Below are 19,341 nucleotides of genomic sequence, written 5' to 3' on the forward strand. Positions count from 1 at the left end.
ACTCTCAGGAGGCATCGCAAAAGAGGACCAATGAGGTCAGCCCTTGAGGCAGGAGGCACAGAGAAGGAGGCCCGGTCCAGGCCAGAAGCTGGATGCAGGAAGCAGGACCAGCATCAGACACCTCCAGGTCCAATGGACCCTATGAGACGTGAAGTCACAACGACTCCGGGGAGGAAGCAGAGTTAATAAGGTGCAATGGAGAGATGTAAATTCATCCATAAGGAGAGAGAGAAGAGGAGATAGGTGCTCAGTGTATCCTAAAACATCCCCCAGCAGCCTATAAGCCTATAGCAGCATATCAAGGGGCTGGACCAGGGCAAACCTGATTCAGCCCTAACTATAAGGGCTATTAAAGAGGAAAGTCTTAAGTCTATTCTTGAATGAGGTGACTGTGTCTGCCTCCAGGACTGGAAGTGGAAGCTGGTTCCATAAAAGAGGAGCTTGATAACTGAAGGCTCTGGCTCCCATCCTACTTTTTAGGACTCTAGGAACCACAAGTAGCCCCACATTTAGTGAGCGCAGCTCTCTAGTGGGGCAATATGGTACTACAAGCTCCTTAAGATATGATGGTGCAGCACCAATCAAGGCTTTGTAGGTGAGGAGAAGAATTTTAAATGTGATTCTTGATTTTACAGGGAGCCAGTGCAGAGCAGCTAATACAGGAGTCATGTGATCTCTTTTCTTAGTTTTTGTGAGTACACAAGCTGCAGCATTCTGGATCAACTGGAGGGATTTAAGAGACTTATTAGAGCAGCCTGATAATAAGGAGTTGCAGTAATCTAGTCTGGAAGTAACAAACGCGTGAACCAGCTTTTCTGCATCTTTTTGAGACAAGATGTGCCTGATTTTTGAAATGTTACGTAGATGAACAAATGCAATCCTTGAGATTTGCTTAACGTGGAGTTAAAGGACAAGTCTGGGTCAAAGATAACTAGAGATTCTTTACAGTGGTGTTGGATGCCAGGGCAATGCCATCTACAGAAACCACATCACCAGATCATTGATCTCTGAGGTGTTCAGGGCCAGTAAAATAACTTCAGTTTTGTCTGAGTTTAACATCAGGAAGTTGCAGGTCATCCATGTTTTTATGTCTTTAAGACATTCTTGAATTTTAGCGAGCTGGTTGGTCTCCTCTGGTTTGATCCATAGATATAATTGAGTATCGTCTGCAAGGATCTTAGAGAGGAAGGGAAGGTTAGAGATCGGTCTGTAGTTAGCCAACACCTCTGGATTAAAAGTGGTCTTCTTCAGGAGAGGTTTAATTACAGCTACTTTGAAGGAATGTGGTACATGGCCTGTTAGCAAAGACACATTAACAATATCCAGCAGAGAGGTGCCAATTAAAGGCAACACGTCTTTAAGCAGCCTTGTTGGGATGGGGTCTAAGAGACAGGTAGACGGTTTAGAAGTAGAAACCGTTGAAGACAATTGGTCTAGGTTAATGGGAGAAAAGCTATCCAAATATACACCAGGGCATACAGCCGTTTCCAAGGCAACGCCACTTGATGACAGATCGGTAGTAGTTGAGGGCAAGAGAGCATCAATCTAGACTCTAATAGTTCAAATCATTTCCTTGAAGAAGTTCATGAAGTCATTACTACTGAGGTCTATAGGAATACACGGCTCCACAGAGCTGTGACTCTCTGTCAGCCTGGCTACAGTGCTAAAGAGAACCCTGGGGTTGTTCTTATGTTTCTCTATTACTGATGAGTAATAGGCTGCTCTGGCATTACGGAGAGCCTTTTTATATGTTTTAAGACTATCTCTCCAAACTAAGCGTGATTCTTCCAGATTGGTGGAACGCCATATGCTTTCAAGCTTTCCTGAAGTTTGCTTTAGGTCGCGGGTCTGAGGGTTCTACCAGGGAGAAAACCTCCTTCTTCAGAGTAGAAGTAGTACAAGTACTACGTTATGCAGAATAGTATATATTATTATATTATAATGGAGCAGCTGGTGGAAATGGAGCTATTGTAATCAAACAATAAATATTAAGTGAAGTAACTTGTGTTATAAAATAAATGTAGAATCGGATTAAGTACATTGGTGTAGTAACATAGTCTGACCACTAGAGAGCAGTGAACACCTGTCTCTCTCTCCTCTTCCTCTTCTCCCTCTCTTCCTCATCACTCCGTCTGGACTCAACCGCTCTGAGACTGCAGACAACACACCTGTCTGCCTGCCTGCCTGCCTGTCTGTCTGCCTGCCTGTCTGCCTGTCTGTCTGCCTGTCTGTCTTCAGCAGTGAGACATGAAGAAGAAGCAGACGCTTGGTTTTCTGCTCTGGGTAAGATTCTAAAATCATCTTCTGATTTAAACTCAACAATCAATTGAAATATAGATGAATATATAAAATAAACGACATATAATCTTAAGTGTGATAAATATAGTTTCCTGTTTTAAAGTCACATGGGACTCTTACTTTGAAGTGAATATTTAACCATCGAGTGTTTTCATTTCATTTAATATTCGTATCAAAGTGTTTTATTTAAATTATTTAATTTATTATCATTATTATCGACCGACAACTTCTTTGGTTATTTTGTTATAAAATGTTTTAGTTTTCGTAAACATCGTCCAGATGTTTGTTTTCTTCATAAAATATTTCCTATTTTATTTTCTGACTGAAAACATTAAATATGGTATTAAATACTTCAAATTGCCTTTTGTTGTTTTATTTTGTAATTGAATGTGTTTATTATTATCTTATATTGTTAAATCAGCCCAGTGTGTGTGTGTGTGTGTGTGTGTGTGTGTGTGTGTGTGTTCAGGTGTGTGTGTGCTGTGTGTGCAGCTGGCACGACCTCGACAACAGAGAGTACGACTGTTGGCCTCTCGACCAACCAGACGAGTACAACATGATGGACTGTGGAGGTGAGAACCTCCTTCATCTTCCTCTTCATCTTCCTCTTCCTCTCCTCTCCTCTTCATCTTCCTCTCCTCTTCATCTCGTCCTTCCTCTTCATCTCCTCTTCATCTCCTCCTTCCTCTTCATCTTCCTCTCCTCTTCATCTCGTCCTTCCTCTTCCTCTCCTCTTCATCTCCTCCTTCCTCTTCATCTCCTCCTTCCTCTTCATCTTCCTCTTCATCTCCTCTCCTCTTCATCTTCCTCTCCTCTTCATCTCCTCCTTCCTCTTTATCTCCTCCTCCTCCTCTTCATCTCCTCCTTCCTCTTCATCTCCTCCTTCCTCTTCATCTTCCTCTCCTCTTCATCTCCTCTTCATCTTTTCCTCCTCTTCATCTCCTCCTTCCTCTTTATCTCCTCCTCCTCTTCATCTCCTCCTCCTCCTCTTCATCTCCTCCTTCCTCTTCATCTCCTCCTCCTCTTCATCTCCTCTTCCTCTTCATCTCCTCCTGCCTCTTCATCTCCTCCTGCCTCTTTATCTCCTCCTCCTCTTCATCTCCTCCTTCCTCTTTATCTCCTCCTCCTCCTCCTCTTCATCTCCTCTTCCTCTTCATCTCCTCCTGCCTCTTCATCTCCTCCTGCCTTTTTATCTCCTCCTCCTCTTCATCATCTCCTCCTTCCTCTTCATGTCCTCCTCCTCTTCATCTCCTCTTTATCTCCTCCTCCTCTTCATCTCCTCTTCATCGCCTCCTTCCTCTTCATCTCCTCCTTCCTCTTCATCTCCTCCTCCTCTTCATCTCCTCTTCATCTCCTCCTCCTCATCTCCTCTTTATCTCCTCCTCCTCTTCATCTCCTCTTCATCTCCTCTTTATCTCCTCCTCCTCTTCATCTCCTCCTCCTCTTCATCTCCTCTTCCTCTTCATCTCCTCCTCTTCATCTCCTTCCTCTTCATCTCCTCTTCCTCTTCATCTCCTCCTCCTCTTCATCTCCTTCCTCTTTATCTCCTCCTCCTCCTCATCTCCTCCTTCCTCTTCATCTCCTCCTTCCTCTTCATCTCCTCCTCCTCTTCATCTCCTCCTTCCTCTTCATCTCCTCCTTCCTCTTTATCTTCTCCTCCTCTTCATCGCCTCCTTCCTCTTCATCTCCTCCTTCCTCTTCATCTCCTCCTCCTCTTCATCTCCTCCTTCCTCTTTATCTCCTCCTCCTCTTCATCTCCTCCTTCCTCTTCATCTCATCTTCATCTCCTCCTGCCTCTTCATCTCCTCCTTCCTCTTTATCTCCTCCTCCTCTTCATCATCTCCTCCTCCTCTTCATCTCCTCCTTCCTCTTCATCTCCTCCTCCTCTTCATCTCCTCCTCCTCTTCATCTCCTCTTTATCTCCTCCTCCTCTTCATCTCCTCCTCCTCTTCATCTCCTCTTCATCTCCTCCTCCTCTTCATCTCCTCTTCATCTCCTCCTTCCTCTTCATCTCCTCCTCCTCTTCATCTCCTCCTTCCGTTTTATCTCCTCCTCCTCTTCATCTCCTCTTCATCTCCTCCTTCCTCTTCATCTCCTCCTCATCTTCATCTCCTCCTTCCGTTTTATCTCCTCCTCCTCTTCATCTCCTCTTTATCTCCTCCTCCTCTTCATCTCCTCCTCCTCTTCATCTCCTCTTTATCTCCTCCTCCTCTTCATCTCCTCTTTATCTCCTCCTCCTCTTCATCTCCTCCTTCCTCTTCATCTCCTCCTCCTCTTCATCTCCTCTTTATCTCCTCCTCCTCTTCATCTCCTCTTCATCGCCTCCTTCCTCTTCATCTCCTCCTCCTCTTCATCTCCTCTTCATCTCCTCTTTATCTCCTCCTCCTCTTCATCTCCTCCTCCTCTTCATCTCCTCTTCCTCTTCATCTCCTCCTCCTCTTCATCTCCTTCCTCTTTATCTCCTCCTCCTCCTCATCTCCTCCTTCCTCTTCATCTCCTCCTTCCTCTTCATCTCCTCCTCCTCTTCATCTCCTCCTTCCTCTTCATCTCCTCCTTCCTCTTTATCTTCTCCTCCTCTTCATCGCCTCCTTCCTCTTCATCTCCTCCTTCCTCTTCATCTCCTCCTCCTCTTCATCTCCTCCTTCCTCTTTATCTCCTCCTCCTCTTCATCTCCTCCTTCCTCTGCATCTCATCTTCATCTCCTCCTGCCTCTTCATCTCCTCCTTCCTCTTTATCTCCTCCTCCTCTTCATCATCTCCTCCTCCTCTTCATCTCCTCCTTCCTCTTCATCTCCTCCTCCTCTTCATCTCCTCTTCATCTCCTCCTTCCTCTTCATCTCCTCCTCCTCTTCATCTCCTCCTTCCTCTTTATCTCCTCCTCCTCTTCATCTCCTCTTTATCTCCTCCTCCTCTTCATCTCCTCTTCATCTCCTCCTCCTCTTCATCTCCTCTTCATCTCCTCCTCCTCTTCATCTCCTCCTTCCGTTTTATCTCCTCCTCCTCTTCATCTCCTCTTTATCTCCTCCTCCTCTTCATCTCCTCCTCCTCTTCATCTCCTCTTTATCTCCTCCTCCTCTTCATCTCCTCCTCCTCTTCATCTCCTCCTTCCTCTTTATCTCCTCCTCCTCTTCATCTCCTCTTTATCTCCTCCTCCTCTTCATCTCCTCTTCATCTCCTCCTCCTCTTCATCTCCTCTTCATCTCCTCCTCCTCTTCATCTCCTCCTTCCTCTTTATCTCCTCCTCCTCTTCATCTCCTCTTTATCTCCTCCTCCTCTTCATCTCCTCTTCATCTCCTCCTCCTCTTCATCTCCTCTTTATCTCCTCCTCCTCTTCATCTCCTCCTTCCTCTTTATCTCCTCCTCCTCTTCATCTCCTCTTTATCTCCTCCTCCTCTTCATCTCCTCTTCATCTCCTCCTCCTCTTCATCTCCTCCTTCCGTTTTATCTCCTCCTCCTCTTCATCTCCTCTTTATCTCCTCCTCCTCTTCATCTCCTCCTCCTCTTCATCTCCTCTTTATCTCCTCCTCCTCTTCATCTCCTCTTTATCTCCTCCTCCTCTTCATCTCCTCCTCCTCTTCATCTCCTCTTCATCTCCTCTTTATCTCCTCCTCCTCTTCATCTCCTCTTTATCTCCTCCTCCTCTTCATCTCCTCTTTATCTCCTCCTCCTCTTCATCTCCTCTTTATCTCCTCCTCCTCTTCATCTCCTCCTCCTCCAATAATAATATTTTATTATTATGACTAAATCAAAAAGCTCAAAGACGAAAACACTGGACATTGTTGTTGTTGAACTAACTGTCCCTCTCTCTACCCGTCTGTCTGTCTGTCTCTCTACCTGTCTCTCTACCCATCTGTCTGTCTCTCTACCCATCTGTCCCTCTCTCTACCCGTCTGTCTGTCTGTCTCTCTACCTGTCTCTCTACCCATCTGTCTGTCTCTCTACCCATCTGTCCCTCTCTCTACCCGTCTGTCTGTCTGTCTCTCTACCTGTCTCTCTACCCGTCTGTCTGTCTCTCTACCCGTCTGTCTGTCTGTCTCTCTACCTGTCTCTCTACCCATCTGTCTGTCTCTCTACCCATCTGTCCCTCTCTCTACCCATCTGTCTGTCTCTCTACCCATCTGTCCCTCTCTTTACCCGTCTGTCTGTCTCTCTACCTGTCTCTTTACCCATCTGTCTGTCTCTCTACCCATCTGTCTCTACCCGTCTGTCTGTCTCTCTACCCGTCTCTCTACCCGTCTGTGGTCCAGGTCTAGAGATGTCCTGGGTGGTCCGTCCTCCAGAGACGGTGAAGAGCGGGGAGTTTTTCAGCGTCACGTATTCAGTGACGGCTACGGACTCGTTCTACCACTGGGCTGTGGAGAACCACATCTTCTCCCACAGGTCTGGTTTACAGCTGGTGTACTGGTTTACAGCTGGTGTACTGGTTTACAGCTGGTGTACTGGTTTACAGCTGGTGTACTGGTTTACAGCTGGTGTACTGGTTTACAGCTGGTGTACTGGTTTACATGCAAAGAAGGCAGCACAAATGAAGCAAATGACAACTGTGTGTGTGTGTGTGTGTGTGTGTGTGTGTGTGTAGCTCCATATCAAACGCAGACGCAGCTCGGAGGTTTTGTGAACATCTGGACTGTCCGTCCAACTGGAAAGACGCTGACGGAGACAACTGCTGCATTCACCACGCAAACATCCACTCCTGTCCGCTCGGGCACATGGTACTGTCACATGGTACTGTCACATGGTACTGTCACATGGTACTGTCACATGGTACTGGTCCACATGGTACTGTCACATGGTACTGGTCCACATGGTACTGTCACATGGTACTGTCACATGGTACTGGTCCATATGGTACTGGTCCACATGGTACTGGTCCACATGGTACTGTCACATGGTACTGGTCCATATGGTACTGTCACTTAGTACTGTTGCAATGTACTGTCACATGGTAGTGGTCCACATGGTACTGGTCCACATGGTACTGTCACATGGTACTGGTCCGCATGGTACTGTCACATTACAATGATCAATAATACCATTCAAATGATTAATAATACCATTCAATTGATTAATAATACCATTCAATTAATCAATAATACCATTCAATTAATCAATAATACCATTCAAATGATTAATAATACCATTAAAGTCATTAATAATACCATTAAAGTGACCAATAATGCCATACCCTCCAGACAGAGAGCATCTGTGGTCCCTGGATACCCGACGACGGGAAGATCTTCACTCACACCATCTCCACCTCGGGAAAGATGACCCAGAACAACTGGACCGCCAAGGTGAGGTTCACCTGTCCGGTGCCTCTGCAGGCTTTGTGTGACTAGGAACGGGAAGTAGAGACACTTTGTGACTAGGAACAGGAAGTAGAGACACTTTGTGTGACTAGGAACGGGAAGTAGAGACACTTTGTGACTAGGAACGGGAAGTAGAGACGCTTTGTGACTAGGAACAGGAAGTAGAGACACTTTGTGTGACTAGGAACGGAAAGTAGAGACACTTTGTGACTAGGAACAGGAAGTAGAGACACTTTGTGACTAGGAACGGGAAGTAGAGACGCTTTGTGTGACTAGGAACGGGAAGTAGAAACACTTTGTATGACTAGGAACAGGAAGTAGAGACACTTTGTGACTAGGAACAGGAAGTAGAGACACTTTGTGTGACTAGGAACGGGAAGTAGAGACACTTTGTGACTAGGAACGGGAAGTAGAGACGCTTTGTGACTAGGAACAGGAAGTAGAGACACTTTGTGTGACTAGGAACGGAAAGTAGAGACACTTTGTGACTAGGAACGGGAAGTAGAGACGCTTTGTGTGACTAGGAACGGGAAGTAGAAACACTTTGTATGACTAGGAACAGGAAGTAGAGACACTTTGTGACTAGGAACAGGAAGTAGAGACACTTTGTGTGACTAGGAACGGGAAGTAGAGACACTTTGTGACTAGAAACGGGAAGTAGAGACGCTTTGTGTGACTAGGAACGGGAAGTAGAGACACTTTGGGACTAGGAACGGGAAGTAGAGACACTTTGTGACTAGGAACAGGAAGTAGAGACGCTTTGTGACTAGGAACAGGAAGTAGAGACGCTTTGTGACTAGGAACAGGAAGTAGAGACACTTTGTGACTAGGAACGGGAAGTAGAGACGCTTTGTGACTAGGAACGGGAAGTAGAAACACTTTGTATGACTAGGAACAGGAAGTAGAGACACTTTGTGACTAGGAACAGGAAGTAGAGACACTTTGTGTGACTAGGAACGGGAAGTAGAGACACTTTGGGACTAGGAACAGGAAGTAGAGACGCTTTGTGACTAGGAACAGGAAGTAGAGACACTTTGTGACTAGGAACAGGAAGTAGAGACACTTTGTGTGACTAGGAACGGGAAGTAGAGACACTTTGTGACTAGGAACAGGAAGTAGAGACGCTTTGTGTGACTAGGAACGGGAAGTAGAGACACTTTGTGACTAGGAACAGGAAGTAGAGACGCTTTGTGACTAGGAACAGGAAGTAGAGACACTTTGTGTGACTAGGAACGGAAAGTAGAGACACTTTGTGACTAGGAACGGGAAGTAGAGACGCTTTGTGTGACTAGGAACGGGAAGTAGAAACACTTTGTATGACTAGGAACAGGAAGTAGAGACACTTTGTGACTAGGAACAGGAAGTAGAGACACTTTGTGTGACTAGGAACGGGAAGTAGAGACGCTTTGTGTGACTAGGAACGGGAAGTAGAGATGCTTTGTATGACTAGGAACAGGAAGTAGAGGTGACTAGGAACGGGAAGTAGAGACACTTTGTGTGACTAGGAACAGGAAGTAGAGATGCTTTGTATGACTAGGAACAGGAAGTAGAGACACTTTGTGTGACTAGGAACGGGAAGTAGAGATGCTTTGTATGACTAGGAACAGGAAGTAGAGGTGACTAGGAACGGGAAGTAGAGATGCTTTGTATGACTAGGAACGGGAAGTAGAGACACTTTGTGTGACTAGGAACGGGAAGTAGAGATGCTTTGTATGACTAGGAACAGGAAGTAGAGGTGACTAGGAACGGGAAGTAGAGATGCTTTGTATGACTAGGAACAGGAAGTAGAGGTGACTAGGAACGGGAAGTAGAGATGCTTTGTATGACTAGGAACAGGAAGTAGAGGTGACTAGGAACAGGAAGTAGAGACACTTTGTGTGACTAGGAATGGGAAGTAGAGATGCTTTGTATGACTAGGAACAGGAAGTAGAGACACTTTGTGTGACTAGGAACGGGAAGTAGAGATGCTTTGTATGACTAGGAACAGGAAGTAGAGGTGACTAGGAACGGGAAGTAGAGATGCTTTGTATGACTAGGAATGGGAAGTAGAGACACTTTGTGACTAGGAACAGGAAGTAGAGACGCTTTGTGACTAGGAACAGGAAGTAGAGACACTTTGTGTGACTAGGAACGGAAAGTAGAGACACTTTGTGACTAGGAACGGGAAGTAGAGACGCTTAGTGTGACTAGGAACGGGAAGTAGAAACACTTTGTATGACTAGGAACAGGAAGTAGAGACACTTTGTGACTAGGAACAGGAAGTAGAGACACTTTGTGTGACTAGGAACGGGAAGTAGAGACACTTTGTGACTAGGAACGGGAAGTAGAGACGCTTTGTGTGACTAGGAACGGGAAGTAGAGACACTTTGGGACTAGGAACGGGAAGTAGAGACACTTTGTGACTAGGAACAGGAAGTAGAGACGCTTTGTGACTAGGAACAGGAAGTAGAGACGCTTTGTGACTAGGAACAGGAAGTAGAGACGCTTTGTGACTAGGAACGGGAAGTAGAAACACTTTGTATGACTAGGAACAGGAAGTAGAGACACTTTGTGACTAGGAACAGGAAGTAGAGACACTTTGTGTGACTAGGAACGGGAAGTAGAGACACTTTGTATGACTAGGAACAGGAAGTAGAGACACTTTGTGACTAGGAACGGGAAGTAGAGACACTTTGTGACTAGGAACGGGAAGTAGAGACACTTTGTATGACTAGGAACGGGAAGTAGAGACACTTTGTGACTAGGAACGGGAAGTAGAGACACTTTGTATGACTAGGAACGGGAAGTAGAGACGCTTTGTGACTAGGAACAGGAAGTAGAGACACTTTGTGTGACTAGGAACGGGAAGTAGAGACGCTTTGTGTGACTAGGAACGGGAAGTAGAGATGCTTTGTATGACTAGGAACAGGAAGTAGAGGTGACTAGGAACGGGAAGTAGAGACACTTTGTGTGACTAGGAATGGGAAGTAGAGATGCTTTGTATGACTAGGAACAGGAAGTAGAGACACTTTGTGTGACTAGGAACGGGAAGTAGAGATGCTTTGTATGACTAGGAACAGGAAGTAGTGGTGACTAGGAACGGGAAGTAGAGATGCTTTGTATGACTAGGAACGGGAAGTAGAGACACTTTGTGTGACTAGGAACGGGAAGTAGAGATGCTTTGTATGACTAGGAACAGGAAGTAGAGGTGACTAGGAACGGGAAGTAGAGATGCTTTGTATGACTAGGAACAGGAAGTAGAGGTGACTAGGAACGGGAAGTAGAGATGCTTTGTATGACTAGGAACAGGAAGTAGAGGTGACTAGGAACAGGAAGTAGAGACACTTTGTGTGACTAGGAATGGGAAGTAGAGATGCTTTGTATGACTAGGAACAGGAAGTAGAGACACTTTGTGTGACTAGGAACGGGAAGTAGAGATGCTTTGTATGACTAGGAACAGGAAGTAGAGGTGACTAGGAACGGGAAGTAGAGATGCTTTGTATGACTAGGAACGGGAAGTAGAGACACTTTGTGTGACTAGGAACAGGAAGTAGAGACACTTTGTGACTAGGAACGGGAAGTAGAGACGCTTTGTGTGACTAGGAACGGGAAGTAGAAACACTTTGTATGACTAGGAACAGGAAGTAGAGACACTTTGTGACTAGGAACAGGAAGTAGAGACACTTTGTGTGACTAGGAACGGGAAGTAGAGACACTTTGTGACTAGGAACGGGAAGTAGAGACGCTTTGTGTGACTAGGAACGGGAAGTAGAGACACTTTGGGACTAGGAACGGGAAGTAGAGACACTTTGTGACTAGGAACAGGAAGTAGAGACACTTTGTGACTAGGAACGGGAAGTAGAGACACTTTGTGACTAGGAACGGGAAGTAGAGACACTTTGTGACTAGGAACGGGAAGTAGAGACACTTTGTATGACTAGGAACGGGAAGTAGAGACACTTTGTGACTAGGAACGGGAAGTAGAGACACTTTGTATGACTAGGAACGGGAAGTAGAGACGCTTTGTGACTAGGAACAGGAAGTAGAGACACTTTGTGTGACTAGGAACGGGAAGTAGAGACGCTTTGTGTGACTAGGAACGGGAAGTAGAGATGCTTTGTATGACTAGGAACAGGAAGTAGAGGTGACTAGGAACGGGAAGTAGAGACACTTTGTGTGACTAGGAATGGGAAGTAGAGATGCTTTGTATGACTAGGAACAGGAAGTAGAGGTGACTAGGAACGGGAAGTAGAGATGCTTTGTATGACTAGGAACGGGAAGTAGAGACACTTTGTGTGACTAGGAACGGGAAGTAGAGATGCTTTGTATGACTAGGAACAGGAAGTAGAGGTGACTAGGAACGGGAAGTAGAGATGCTTTGTATGACTAGGAACAGGAAGTAGAGGTGACTAGGAACGGGAAGTAGAGATGCTTTGTATGACTAGGAACAGGAAGTAGAGGTGACTAGGAACAGGAAGTAGAGACACTTTGTGTGACTAGGAACAGGAAGTAGAGATGCTTTGTATGACTAGGAACAGGAAGTAGAGGTGACTAGGAATGGGAAGTAGAGATGCTTTGTATGACTAGGAACGGGAAGTAGAGACACTTTGTGTGACTAGGAATGGGAAGTAGAGATGCTTTGTATGACTAGGAACAGGAAGTAGAGGTGACTAGGAACGGGAAGTAGAGATGCTTTGTGTGACTAGGAACAGGAAGCAGAGACACTGTGTGACTAGGAACGGGAAGTAGAGACACTTTGTATGACTAGGAACAGGAAGTAGAGATGCTTTGTGTGACTAGGAACAGGAAGCAGAGACACTGTGTGACTAGGAACGGGAAGTAGAGACACTTTGTGACTAGGAACGGGAAGTAGAGATGCTTTGTGTGACCAGGAACAGGAAGTAGAGACACTTTGTATGACTAGGAACAGGAAGTAGAGACACTTTGTGACTAGGAACGGGAAGTAGAGGTGACTAGGAACGGGAAGTAGAGATGCTTTGTGTGACCAGGAACAGGAAGTAGAGATGCTTTGTGTGACTAGGAACAGGAAGTAGAGACACAATAAAAGGTTAAATCCCTAAACTCCACAACAAATTACTCATCCATCTTTTGGAAAGACAAACTCTCAATTTCAGAGCCAACCGATCAGCCTCCGAACCTCTGCTGTGAACCTGCTGCCTTCACTTGACCAGGTGAACCCTGAACTCTGTCTTGCAGGTGGTTCTGTTCCACGCCGGCTTGACCTCGCTCATCGCTCACATACGAGTCGGTCGCATGCAGGTCGCTCTGGAGGCCAAGAGCACGGTGCAGCCGGCTGTCGGTAGGTTGTGTTTGTTGATCTTGAGTCCCACATTACCAGACCGCTGTTTGTCTTATTCACCAATCACCATCGTCTCAGCACGGTGTGCAAAGAGGGGCGAATGCGACCAATGGCAGGCTTATACCCGAAGTCTTCATCCAGTTAGTCAGACCAGCTGAGCTTCAGCTTCCTCGCATGACTCTTGAAACCAACAACGAGGGCCATGTGACCAACAGAGGAAGCTTAAAGCTCCAGTCTTGGATCACATGTCACGTGAAGTCAGTAAATAAAGAAGTCTGTCCGTTAAGGTCTGGGTCTGGAACCCGGCGGTCGCTCAAGCGGCCTTCTGGGTCGGCCCATGGCCCTCCTGCCAGTTCGACATGTCAACAAGGAGGCGCGCAAGAGGAGTCCTGATCAGACGGCGAACAGCCATAACTAACAACTGGTCTCCTCCCAGTTCCTCTCGATTATCTGAGCTCCTCACCTGGTCTCTCAGGTGGAGTCGAGACATCCTGCGAAGGAAACTCTTTATTTTGTTCACAATGTCATTCTTTGGATTACGACCCAGGACTCTGACTGACCACCGATTCGAGACCTCCCCATTGAAGTCCAGCTCGTCTTCATCCCAACAGCCAATCACAGACCTCCACCACCATCAGCAACTCGGGAACAAGACCACTAGGCCACCAATTATTAGAGGTCCACCAGTAGAGAGAAGAAATGAGGGCACAACCCAACAAACAACAAAGGTCTCCAGCTTGAGGTGAACTGGTCCTAGAACTCCAATTGGAAGGAGGCCCTCTATGGCTTATAATAAGTTCAAAGGAAATAGCAGACCATTGTCTTTGGGCATGAGGTAAAGGTCCAAGTCCTGTGGGGTTTGCACCCTCATCACATTGTTCCAGTAGTCTCTCCCAAAACATGAACCAGCAGCTTCTCTTTTCTCCTCCCAAGTGTGTGGCGATGGCGTCTGTGAGGAGGCGGAGCTTTGTTCCACCTGTTCAGCCGACTGTGGTGAATGCCCAATGGCCGCGACCACCAAGCTGGCCATCGGCCTGCCACTCAGCCTGCTCTGCCTCTGCTTCGGACTGACGGCTGTGGTGAGAACTCACGACACGACACACAGCCCAATACACACAACCCAATTACAGATAAGAATAAACCTGTTGTTTACTCGGTCTGGTGTAGTGGCTGAGGTACCAGAAACGGAAGCTGTTGTGGGACGAGAGCTGGATCATCGACTTCACCAAGATAAAACAAGGTACGGTCCCAATCCAGATCAGACCGGTTTACGATGCCTGGCCTGGACCGGTCTCGTCAACTCTTAACCGCCCTGAAACTGACGAGGAACTGGTCTGAACAGGCCTAAAACAGATGGCCTGGTCCTAACAGGTCTGTGCTGGTCTTGAGTCCGTCCTGGTAGATCCCCCATCCCTGTTTGTCTCCGTAGATCAGGAGGGTCGTGTGACCATGGGCAGTATCATGAGTGTACCGGTGGGGAACAGCGACAGTAACACCAGCTGTGTGACGGCTCTCAGCTGCAACACGGGACAACCGGGGGCCCGAAGAACCCTGTTCACCTGCACAGGGATCTAGTACGCCACCCGTTTGTCCACCTGTCCATTTCAACCGCCTTGCTGCTGTCAACACAGTGTTTTTTCTTTGTTGCTGCAACTAGGGAACTAGGGATGGGCTGTATGTGAAATTGATGGATACGATGGATAATTTACGGCACCAACGTTTGATACCTTGCTTGTTTTTCGTCCGACAAAAGAAGCAAAAGGATGTAAAATGCAGTTTGTAGACCAGCAGCTTGAAGTACTTGATCAATCGATCTATTTATGCTCTTAAGAATCAGAAGTTCAGATGTTTGACGAGGACACAAAGTCAATGTAGGAAAGACATGTCCAAGAGCAAAGCTCTGCTTCATGTTCTGTCTTTGCCAGGAAAATACTTAACATCTTTATAATGTATGATGATTGACTCATAATACTTTTGTTGTCCAGTGATGGCAGGACGGTGGCCATCAAGAGGATTCAAACGAAGACGTTCTATCTGTCCAAAACCATCAGACAGGAAGTCAAACAAGTCAGGTGACCAACACACTCGTCTTCCTTCCTCGTCTACATGACCCTCTCGTTTCAAATGTGACATTAAAGCCCTTTGATGGGCTTTTTTAATGCCGTTTAAAAACAGTCAAAAATGCTGTTCGTTATGTTTCTATTTCACAGCAATGAAATGAAATGTATCACAATGAGTGATTACATTGTTGATGCAGACCAAACTAGATCCAAACAAAGGGACTTCACTCTGGTTTTACTCGTGACCGATTGGTTCTGACTGGCTTTAGAAAACAGAAGGCGGGGCTCAACACCATCAGAAACAACAGCGCGTTTTAAAGTTTTAAGCAGCTTTTTGTTGGTGAAAAAGAAGGCGTGACTGTTGGTGCTCTGACTCTCTCTCTCTCTCTCCAGGGAGCTCGATCACCCAAACCTCTGTAAGTTTATTGGCGGTTGTGTTGAGGTGCCGGACGTTGCCATCGTGACAGAGTACTGCCCCAAAGGAAGCCTGAACGACGTTCTCCTTAACGAGGAGGTCCCGCTCAACTGGGGCTTCAGGTGGACACGGTCTCCTTTCAGATCCTTTAGATTTAGGTGATGATTCATCCAGTTCATGAGGAATGACCCGCAGTTTGGTTCCCTTCAGGTTTTCGTTTGCCACGGACATCGCCAGAGGGACGTCGTACCTGCACCAACACCGGATCTGTCACGGCCGACTCAAGTCTCTGAACTGTGTGTTGGACGACCGCTGGGTCTGCAAGATTACAGGTGAGGCAAGGCGGCTATTTACTTAGTCTATTTATCTCAGAAACAGGTTCAAATATATAGAAATAAAAAGTACTATTTTCATGCTGGTTTTAAAAGTTGTACTTTATTTAACATCTGAGTTAAATCAAGATAATCTCAACTCCTCAGAGTCAATATATTGTTTTTTCTGAGCATGCAGAATAATAATTAATAATACTAATAATGAGAGTTTACCAGTAGATTAAAACAGCATCTTTTATGTAATCTGACTTCAGTCCTGAATGGACCGTTTTATTCCCCGATGTTGATTGACACTTGGTCTGTCCTGTCAGATTACGGGCTGACGACGTATCGCAGGGACGACGCCGCCGAGCCTCTTTCCTCCTATCAGCAAAGAGTCCTGGAGGTTTACATGCCGCCCGAGTTTCAGAACTCGAACATGGAGCCGACGCTGGCTGGAGACGTGTTCAGGTACTCGGAACAGTTACCTCGTGCTGAGTTCACACCAAACGCCAGGCGATAGTTTCACTCGACGCAATTACATTCAAAATCAATGGAAAAATGCCAATGGACGGCAACGACTGCCGATGGACGGCAACGACTGCCGATGGACGGCAACGACTGCCAATGGACGGCAACGACTGCCGATGGACGGCAACGACTGCCGATGGACGGCAACGACTGCCGATGGACGCCAACGACTGCCGATGGACGGCAACGACTGCCGATGGACGGCAACGACTGCCGATGGACGGCAACGACTGCCGATGGACGCCAACGAATGCCGATGGACGCCAACGAATGCCAATGGACGCCAACGACTGCCGATGGACGCCAACGACTGCCGATGGACGCCAACGAATGCCAATGGAGTGGTGATGGAGCAGCTACAATTTTAGCGTAGCTTAGCACTGATCACACCAGACTCCATTCAGACAACAAGCTTTTACAAGTTGTTTACTTCTTGTCTCGAGGAGAAAACCAACAAAACAAGCTGTTTACAGACGGGGTACTGATGATGTCACGAAGCAGACAGGGTACTGATGATGTCACGAAGCAGATGGGGTACTGATGATGTCACGAAGCAGACGGGGTACTGATGATGTCACGAAGCAGACGGGGTACTGATGATGTCACGAAGCAGATGGGGTACTGATGATGTCACGAAGCAGACGGGGTACTGATGATGTCACGAAGCAGACGGGGTACTGATGATGTCACGAAGCAGACGAGTTACTGATGATGTCACGAAGCAGACGAGTTACTGATGATGTCACGAAGCAGACGGGGTACTGATGATGTCACGAAGCAGACGGGGTACTGATGATGTCACGAAGCAGACTGGGTACTGATGATGTCACGAAGCAGACGGGTTACTGATGATGTCACGAAGCAGACGAGTTACTGATGATGTCACGAAGCAGACGGGGTACTGATGATGTCACGAAGCAGACGGGGTACTGATGATGTCACGAAGCAGACGGGGTACTGATGATGTCACGAAGGAGACGGGGTACTGATGATGTCACGAAGCAGACGGGGTACTGATGATGTCACGAAGCAGACGAGTTACTGATGATGTCACGAAGCAGACGGGGTACTGATGATGTCACGAAGCAGACGGGGTACTGATGATGTCACGAAGGAGACGGGGTACTGATGATGTCACGAAGCAGACGGGGTACTGATGATGTCACGAAGCAGACGGGGTACTGATGATGTCATGAAGCAGACGGGGTACTGATGATGTCACGAAGGAGACGGGGTACTGATGATGTCACGAAGCAGACGGGGTACTGATGATGTCACGAAGCAGACGAGTTACTGATGATGTCACGAAGCAGACGAGTTACTGATGATGTCACGAAGCAGACGGGGTACTGATGATGTCACGAAGCAGATGGGGTACTGATGATGTCACGAAGCAGACTGGGTACTGATGATGTCACGAAGCAGACGGGTTACTGATGATGTCACGAAGCAGACGAGTTACTGATGATGTCACGAAGCAGACGGGGTACTGATGATGTCACGAAGCAGACGGGGTACTGATGATGTCACGAAGCAGACGGGGTACTGATGATGTCACGAAGCAGACGGGGTACTGATGATGTCACGAAGGAGACGGGTTACTGATGATGTCACGAAGCAGACGGGGTACTGATGATGTCACGAAGCAGACGGGGTACTGATGATGTCACGAAGCAGACGGGGTACTGATGATGTCACGAAGCAGACGGGGTACTGATGATGTCACGAAGCAGACGGGGTACTGATGATGTCACGAAGCAGACGGGGTACTGATGATGTCACGAAGCAGACGGGGTACTGATGATGTCACGAAGCAGACGGGGTACTGATGATGTCACGAAGCAGACGGGGTACTGATGATGTCACGAAGCAGACGGGGTACTGATGATGTCACGAAGCAGACGGGACTGCTGGTTTCTTCCTCAACATGAACGAAGCAGCTCAAAGTGTTATTTTATCCGTGATCAATAAACACAAATGATCCCGCGAGTACCTTGGACGTGAACACATCATGTGACTTAGTGAACTGGCCCTTTAACCTCAACCTTTACCCAGAATTCTACACAAACACATAACATCTGTCTGTTTTCCCAGTTATTCCATCATTCTGCTGGAGATCGCCACTCGCAGCGACCCCGTCCCAGTAAGTCCCCGTCTGCCTGACGTCTCTTCTGAGTTGTATTGTGCGTCACTGGTGGATGAAGGAACATAAATACTTTACAGGTGGAGGAGTCGAGTCTGGAGAGTTCCTGGTGTCCTCCTCTACCTGAGCTGATCTCCAGTAAAGCAGACAGCACCTGTCCGTGTCCTGCTGACTACGTAGAGGTGAGAACCTCCACACCTGCTCTGTGACATCATTCCTTGACTTTTTTAAATAATACTCCTCAAACAAAAACAATCTTATTTTTTATATCTCATCTTTTTTCTAAATTTGTTTTATCTAGCTAACTGGCCGTATTTTTGTCCCTCCTGTGTTCCCCTAGCTGATCCGCCGATGTCGCTCTCAAAACCCCGTCCACCGACCCACCTTTGAACAAATTAAGAAGTTTGTTCACCGAATCAACCCGATCAAAGTCAGCCCGGTGGACATGATGATGACCCTGGTAAGGACGCATTATATAATAATATATCACTGTACACGCATTATATCATAATATATCACTGTATACGCATTATATCATAATATATCACTGTATAAACATTATATAATAATATATCACTGTACACGCATTATATAATAATATATCACTGTACACGCATTATATCATAATATATCACTGTATACGCATTATATCATAATATATCACTGTATAAACATTATATAATAATATATCACTGTACACGCATTATATAATAATATATCACTGTACACGCATTATATCATAATATATCACTGTACACGCATTATATCATAATATATCACTGTATACGCATTATATCATAATATATCACTGTATACGCATTATATCATAATATATCACTGTATAAACATTATATAATAATATATCACTGTACACGCATTATATCATAATATATCACTGTATACGCATTATATCATAATATATCACTGTATAAACATTATATAATAATATATCACTGTACACACATTATATCATAAT

At 46.3% G+C, this 19,341-nt stretch overlaps 1 protein-coding gene across 1 annotated transcript in view; it reads left to right on the top strand.

Moving 5' to 3' along the window:
* Positions 1-1,866: 1,866 nt before the first annotated feature.
* LOC117747915 (atrial natriuretic peptide receptor 1-like) overlaps positions 1,867-19,341 on the top strand; it is a 29,890-nt gene continuing 12,415 nt past the window's right edge. The window contains exons 1-16 of the mRNA XM_034557426.1: positions 1,867-2,283; positions 2,768-2,870; positions 6,545-6,677; positions 6,877-7,009; positions 7,490-7,591; positions 12,803-12,905; positions 13,839-13,984; positions 14,073-14,145; positions 14,335-14,479; positions 14,891-14,977; positions 15,359-15,502; positions 15,591-15,712; positions 16,024-16,162; positions 18,317-18,365; positions 18,446-18,547; positions 18,706-18,825. Coding sequence (XP_034413317.1) covers positions 2,248-2,283; positions 2,768-2,870; positions 6,545-6,677; positions 6,877-7,009; positions 7,490-7,591; positions 12,803-12,905; positions 13,839-13,984; positions 14,073-14,145; positions 14,335-14,479; positions 14,891-14,977; positions 15,359-15,502; positions 15,591-15,712; positions 16,024-16,162; positions 18,317-18,365; positions 18,446-18,547; positions 18,706-18,825 — 1,737 coding nt within the window. The 5' untranslated portion in view covers positions 1,867-2,247. The remainder of the gene's footprint in view (positions 2,284-2,767; positions 2,871-6,544; positions 6,678-6,876; positions 7,010-7,489; positions 7,592-12,802; positions 12,906-13,838; positions 13,985-14,072; positions 14,146-14,334; positions 14,480-14,890; positions 14,978-15,358; positions 15,503-15,590; positions 15,713-16,023; positions 16,163-18,316; positions 18,366-18,445; positions 18,548-18,705; positions 18,826-19,341) is intronic.

The sequence above is a fragment of the Cyclopterus lumpus genome, chromosome 18 (genome assembly GCF_009769545.1).
Source record: "Cyclopterus lumpus isolate fCycLum1 chromosome 18, fCycLum1.pri, whole genome shotgun sequence".
Taxonomy (NCBI): domain Eukaryota; kingdom Metazoa; phylum Chordata; class Actinopteri; order Perciformes; family Cyclopteridae; genus Cyclopterus; species Cyclopterus lumpus.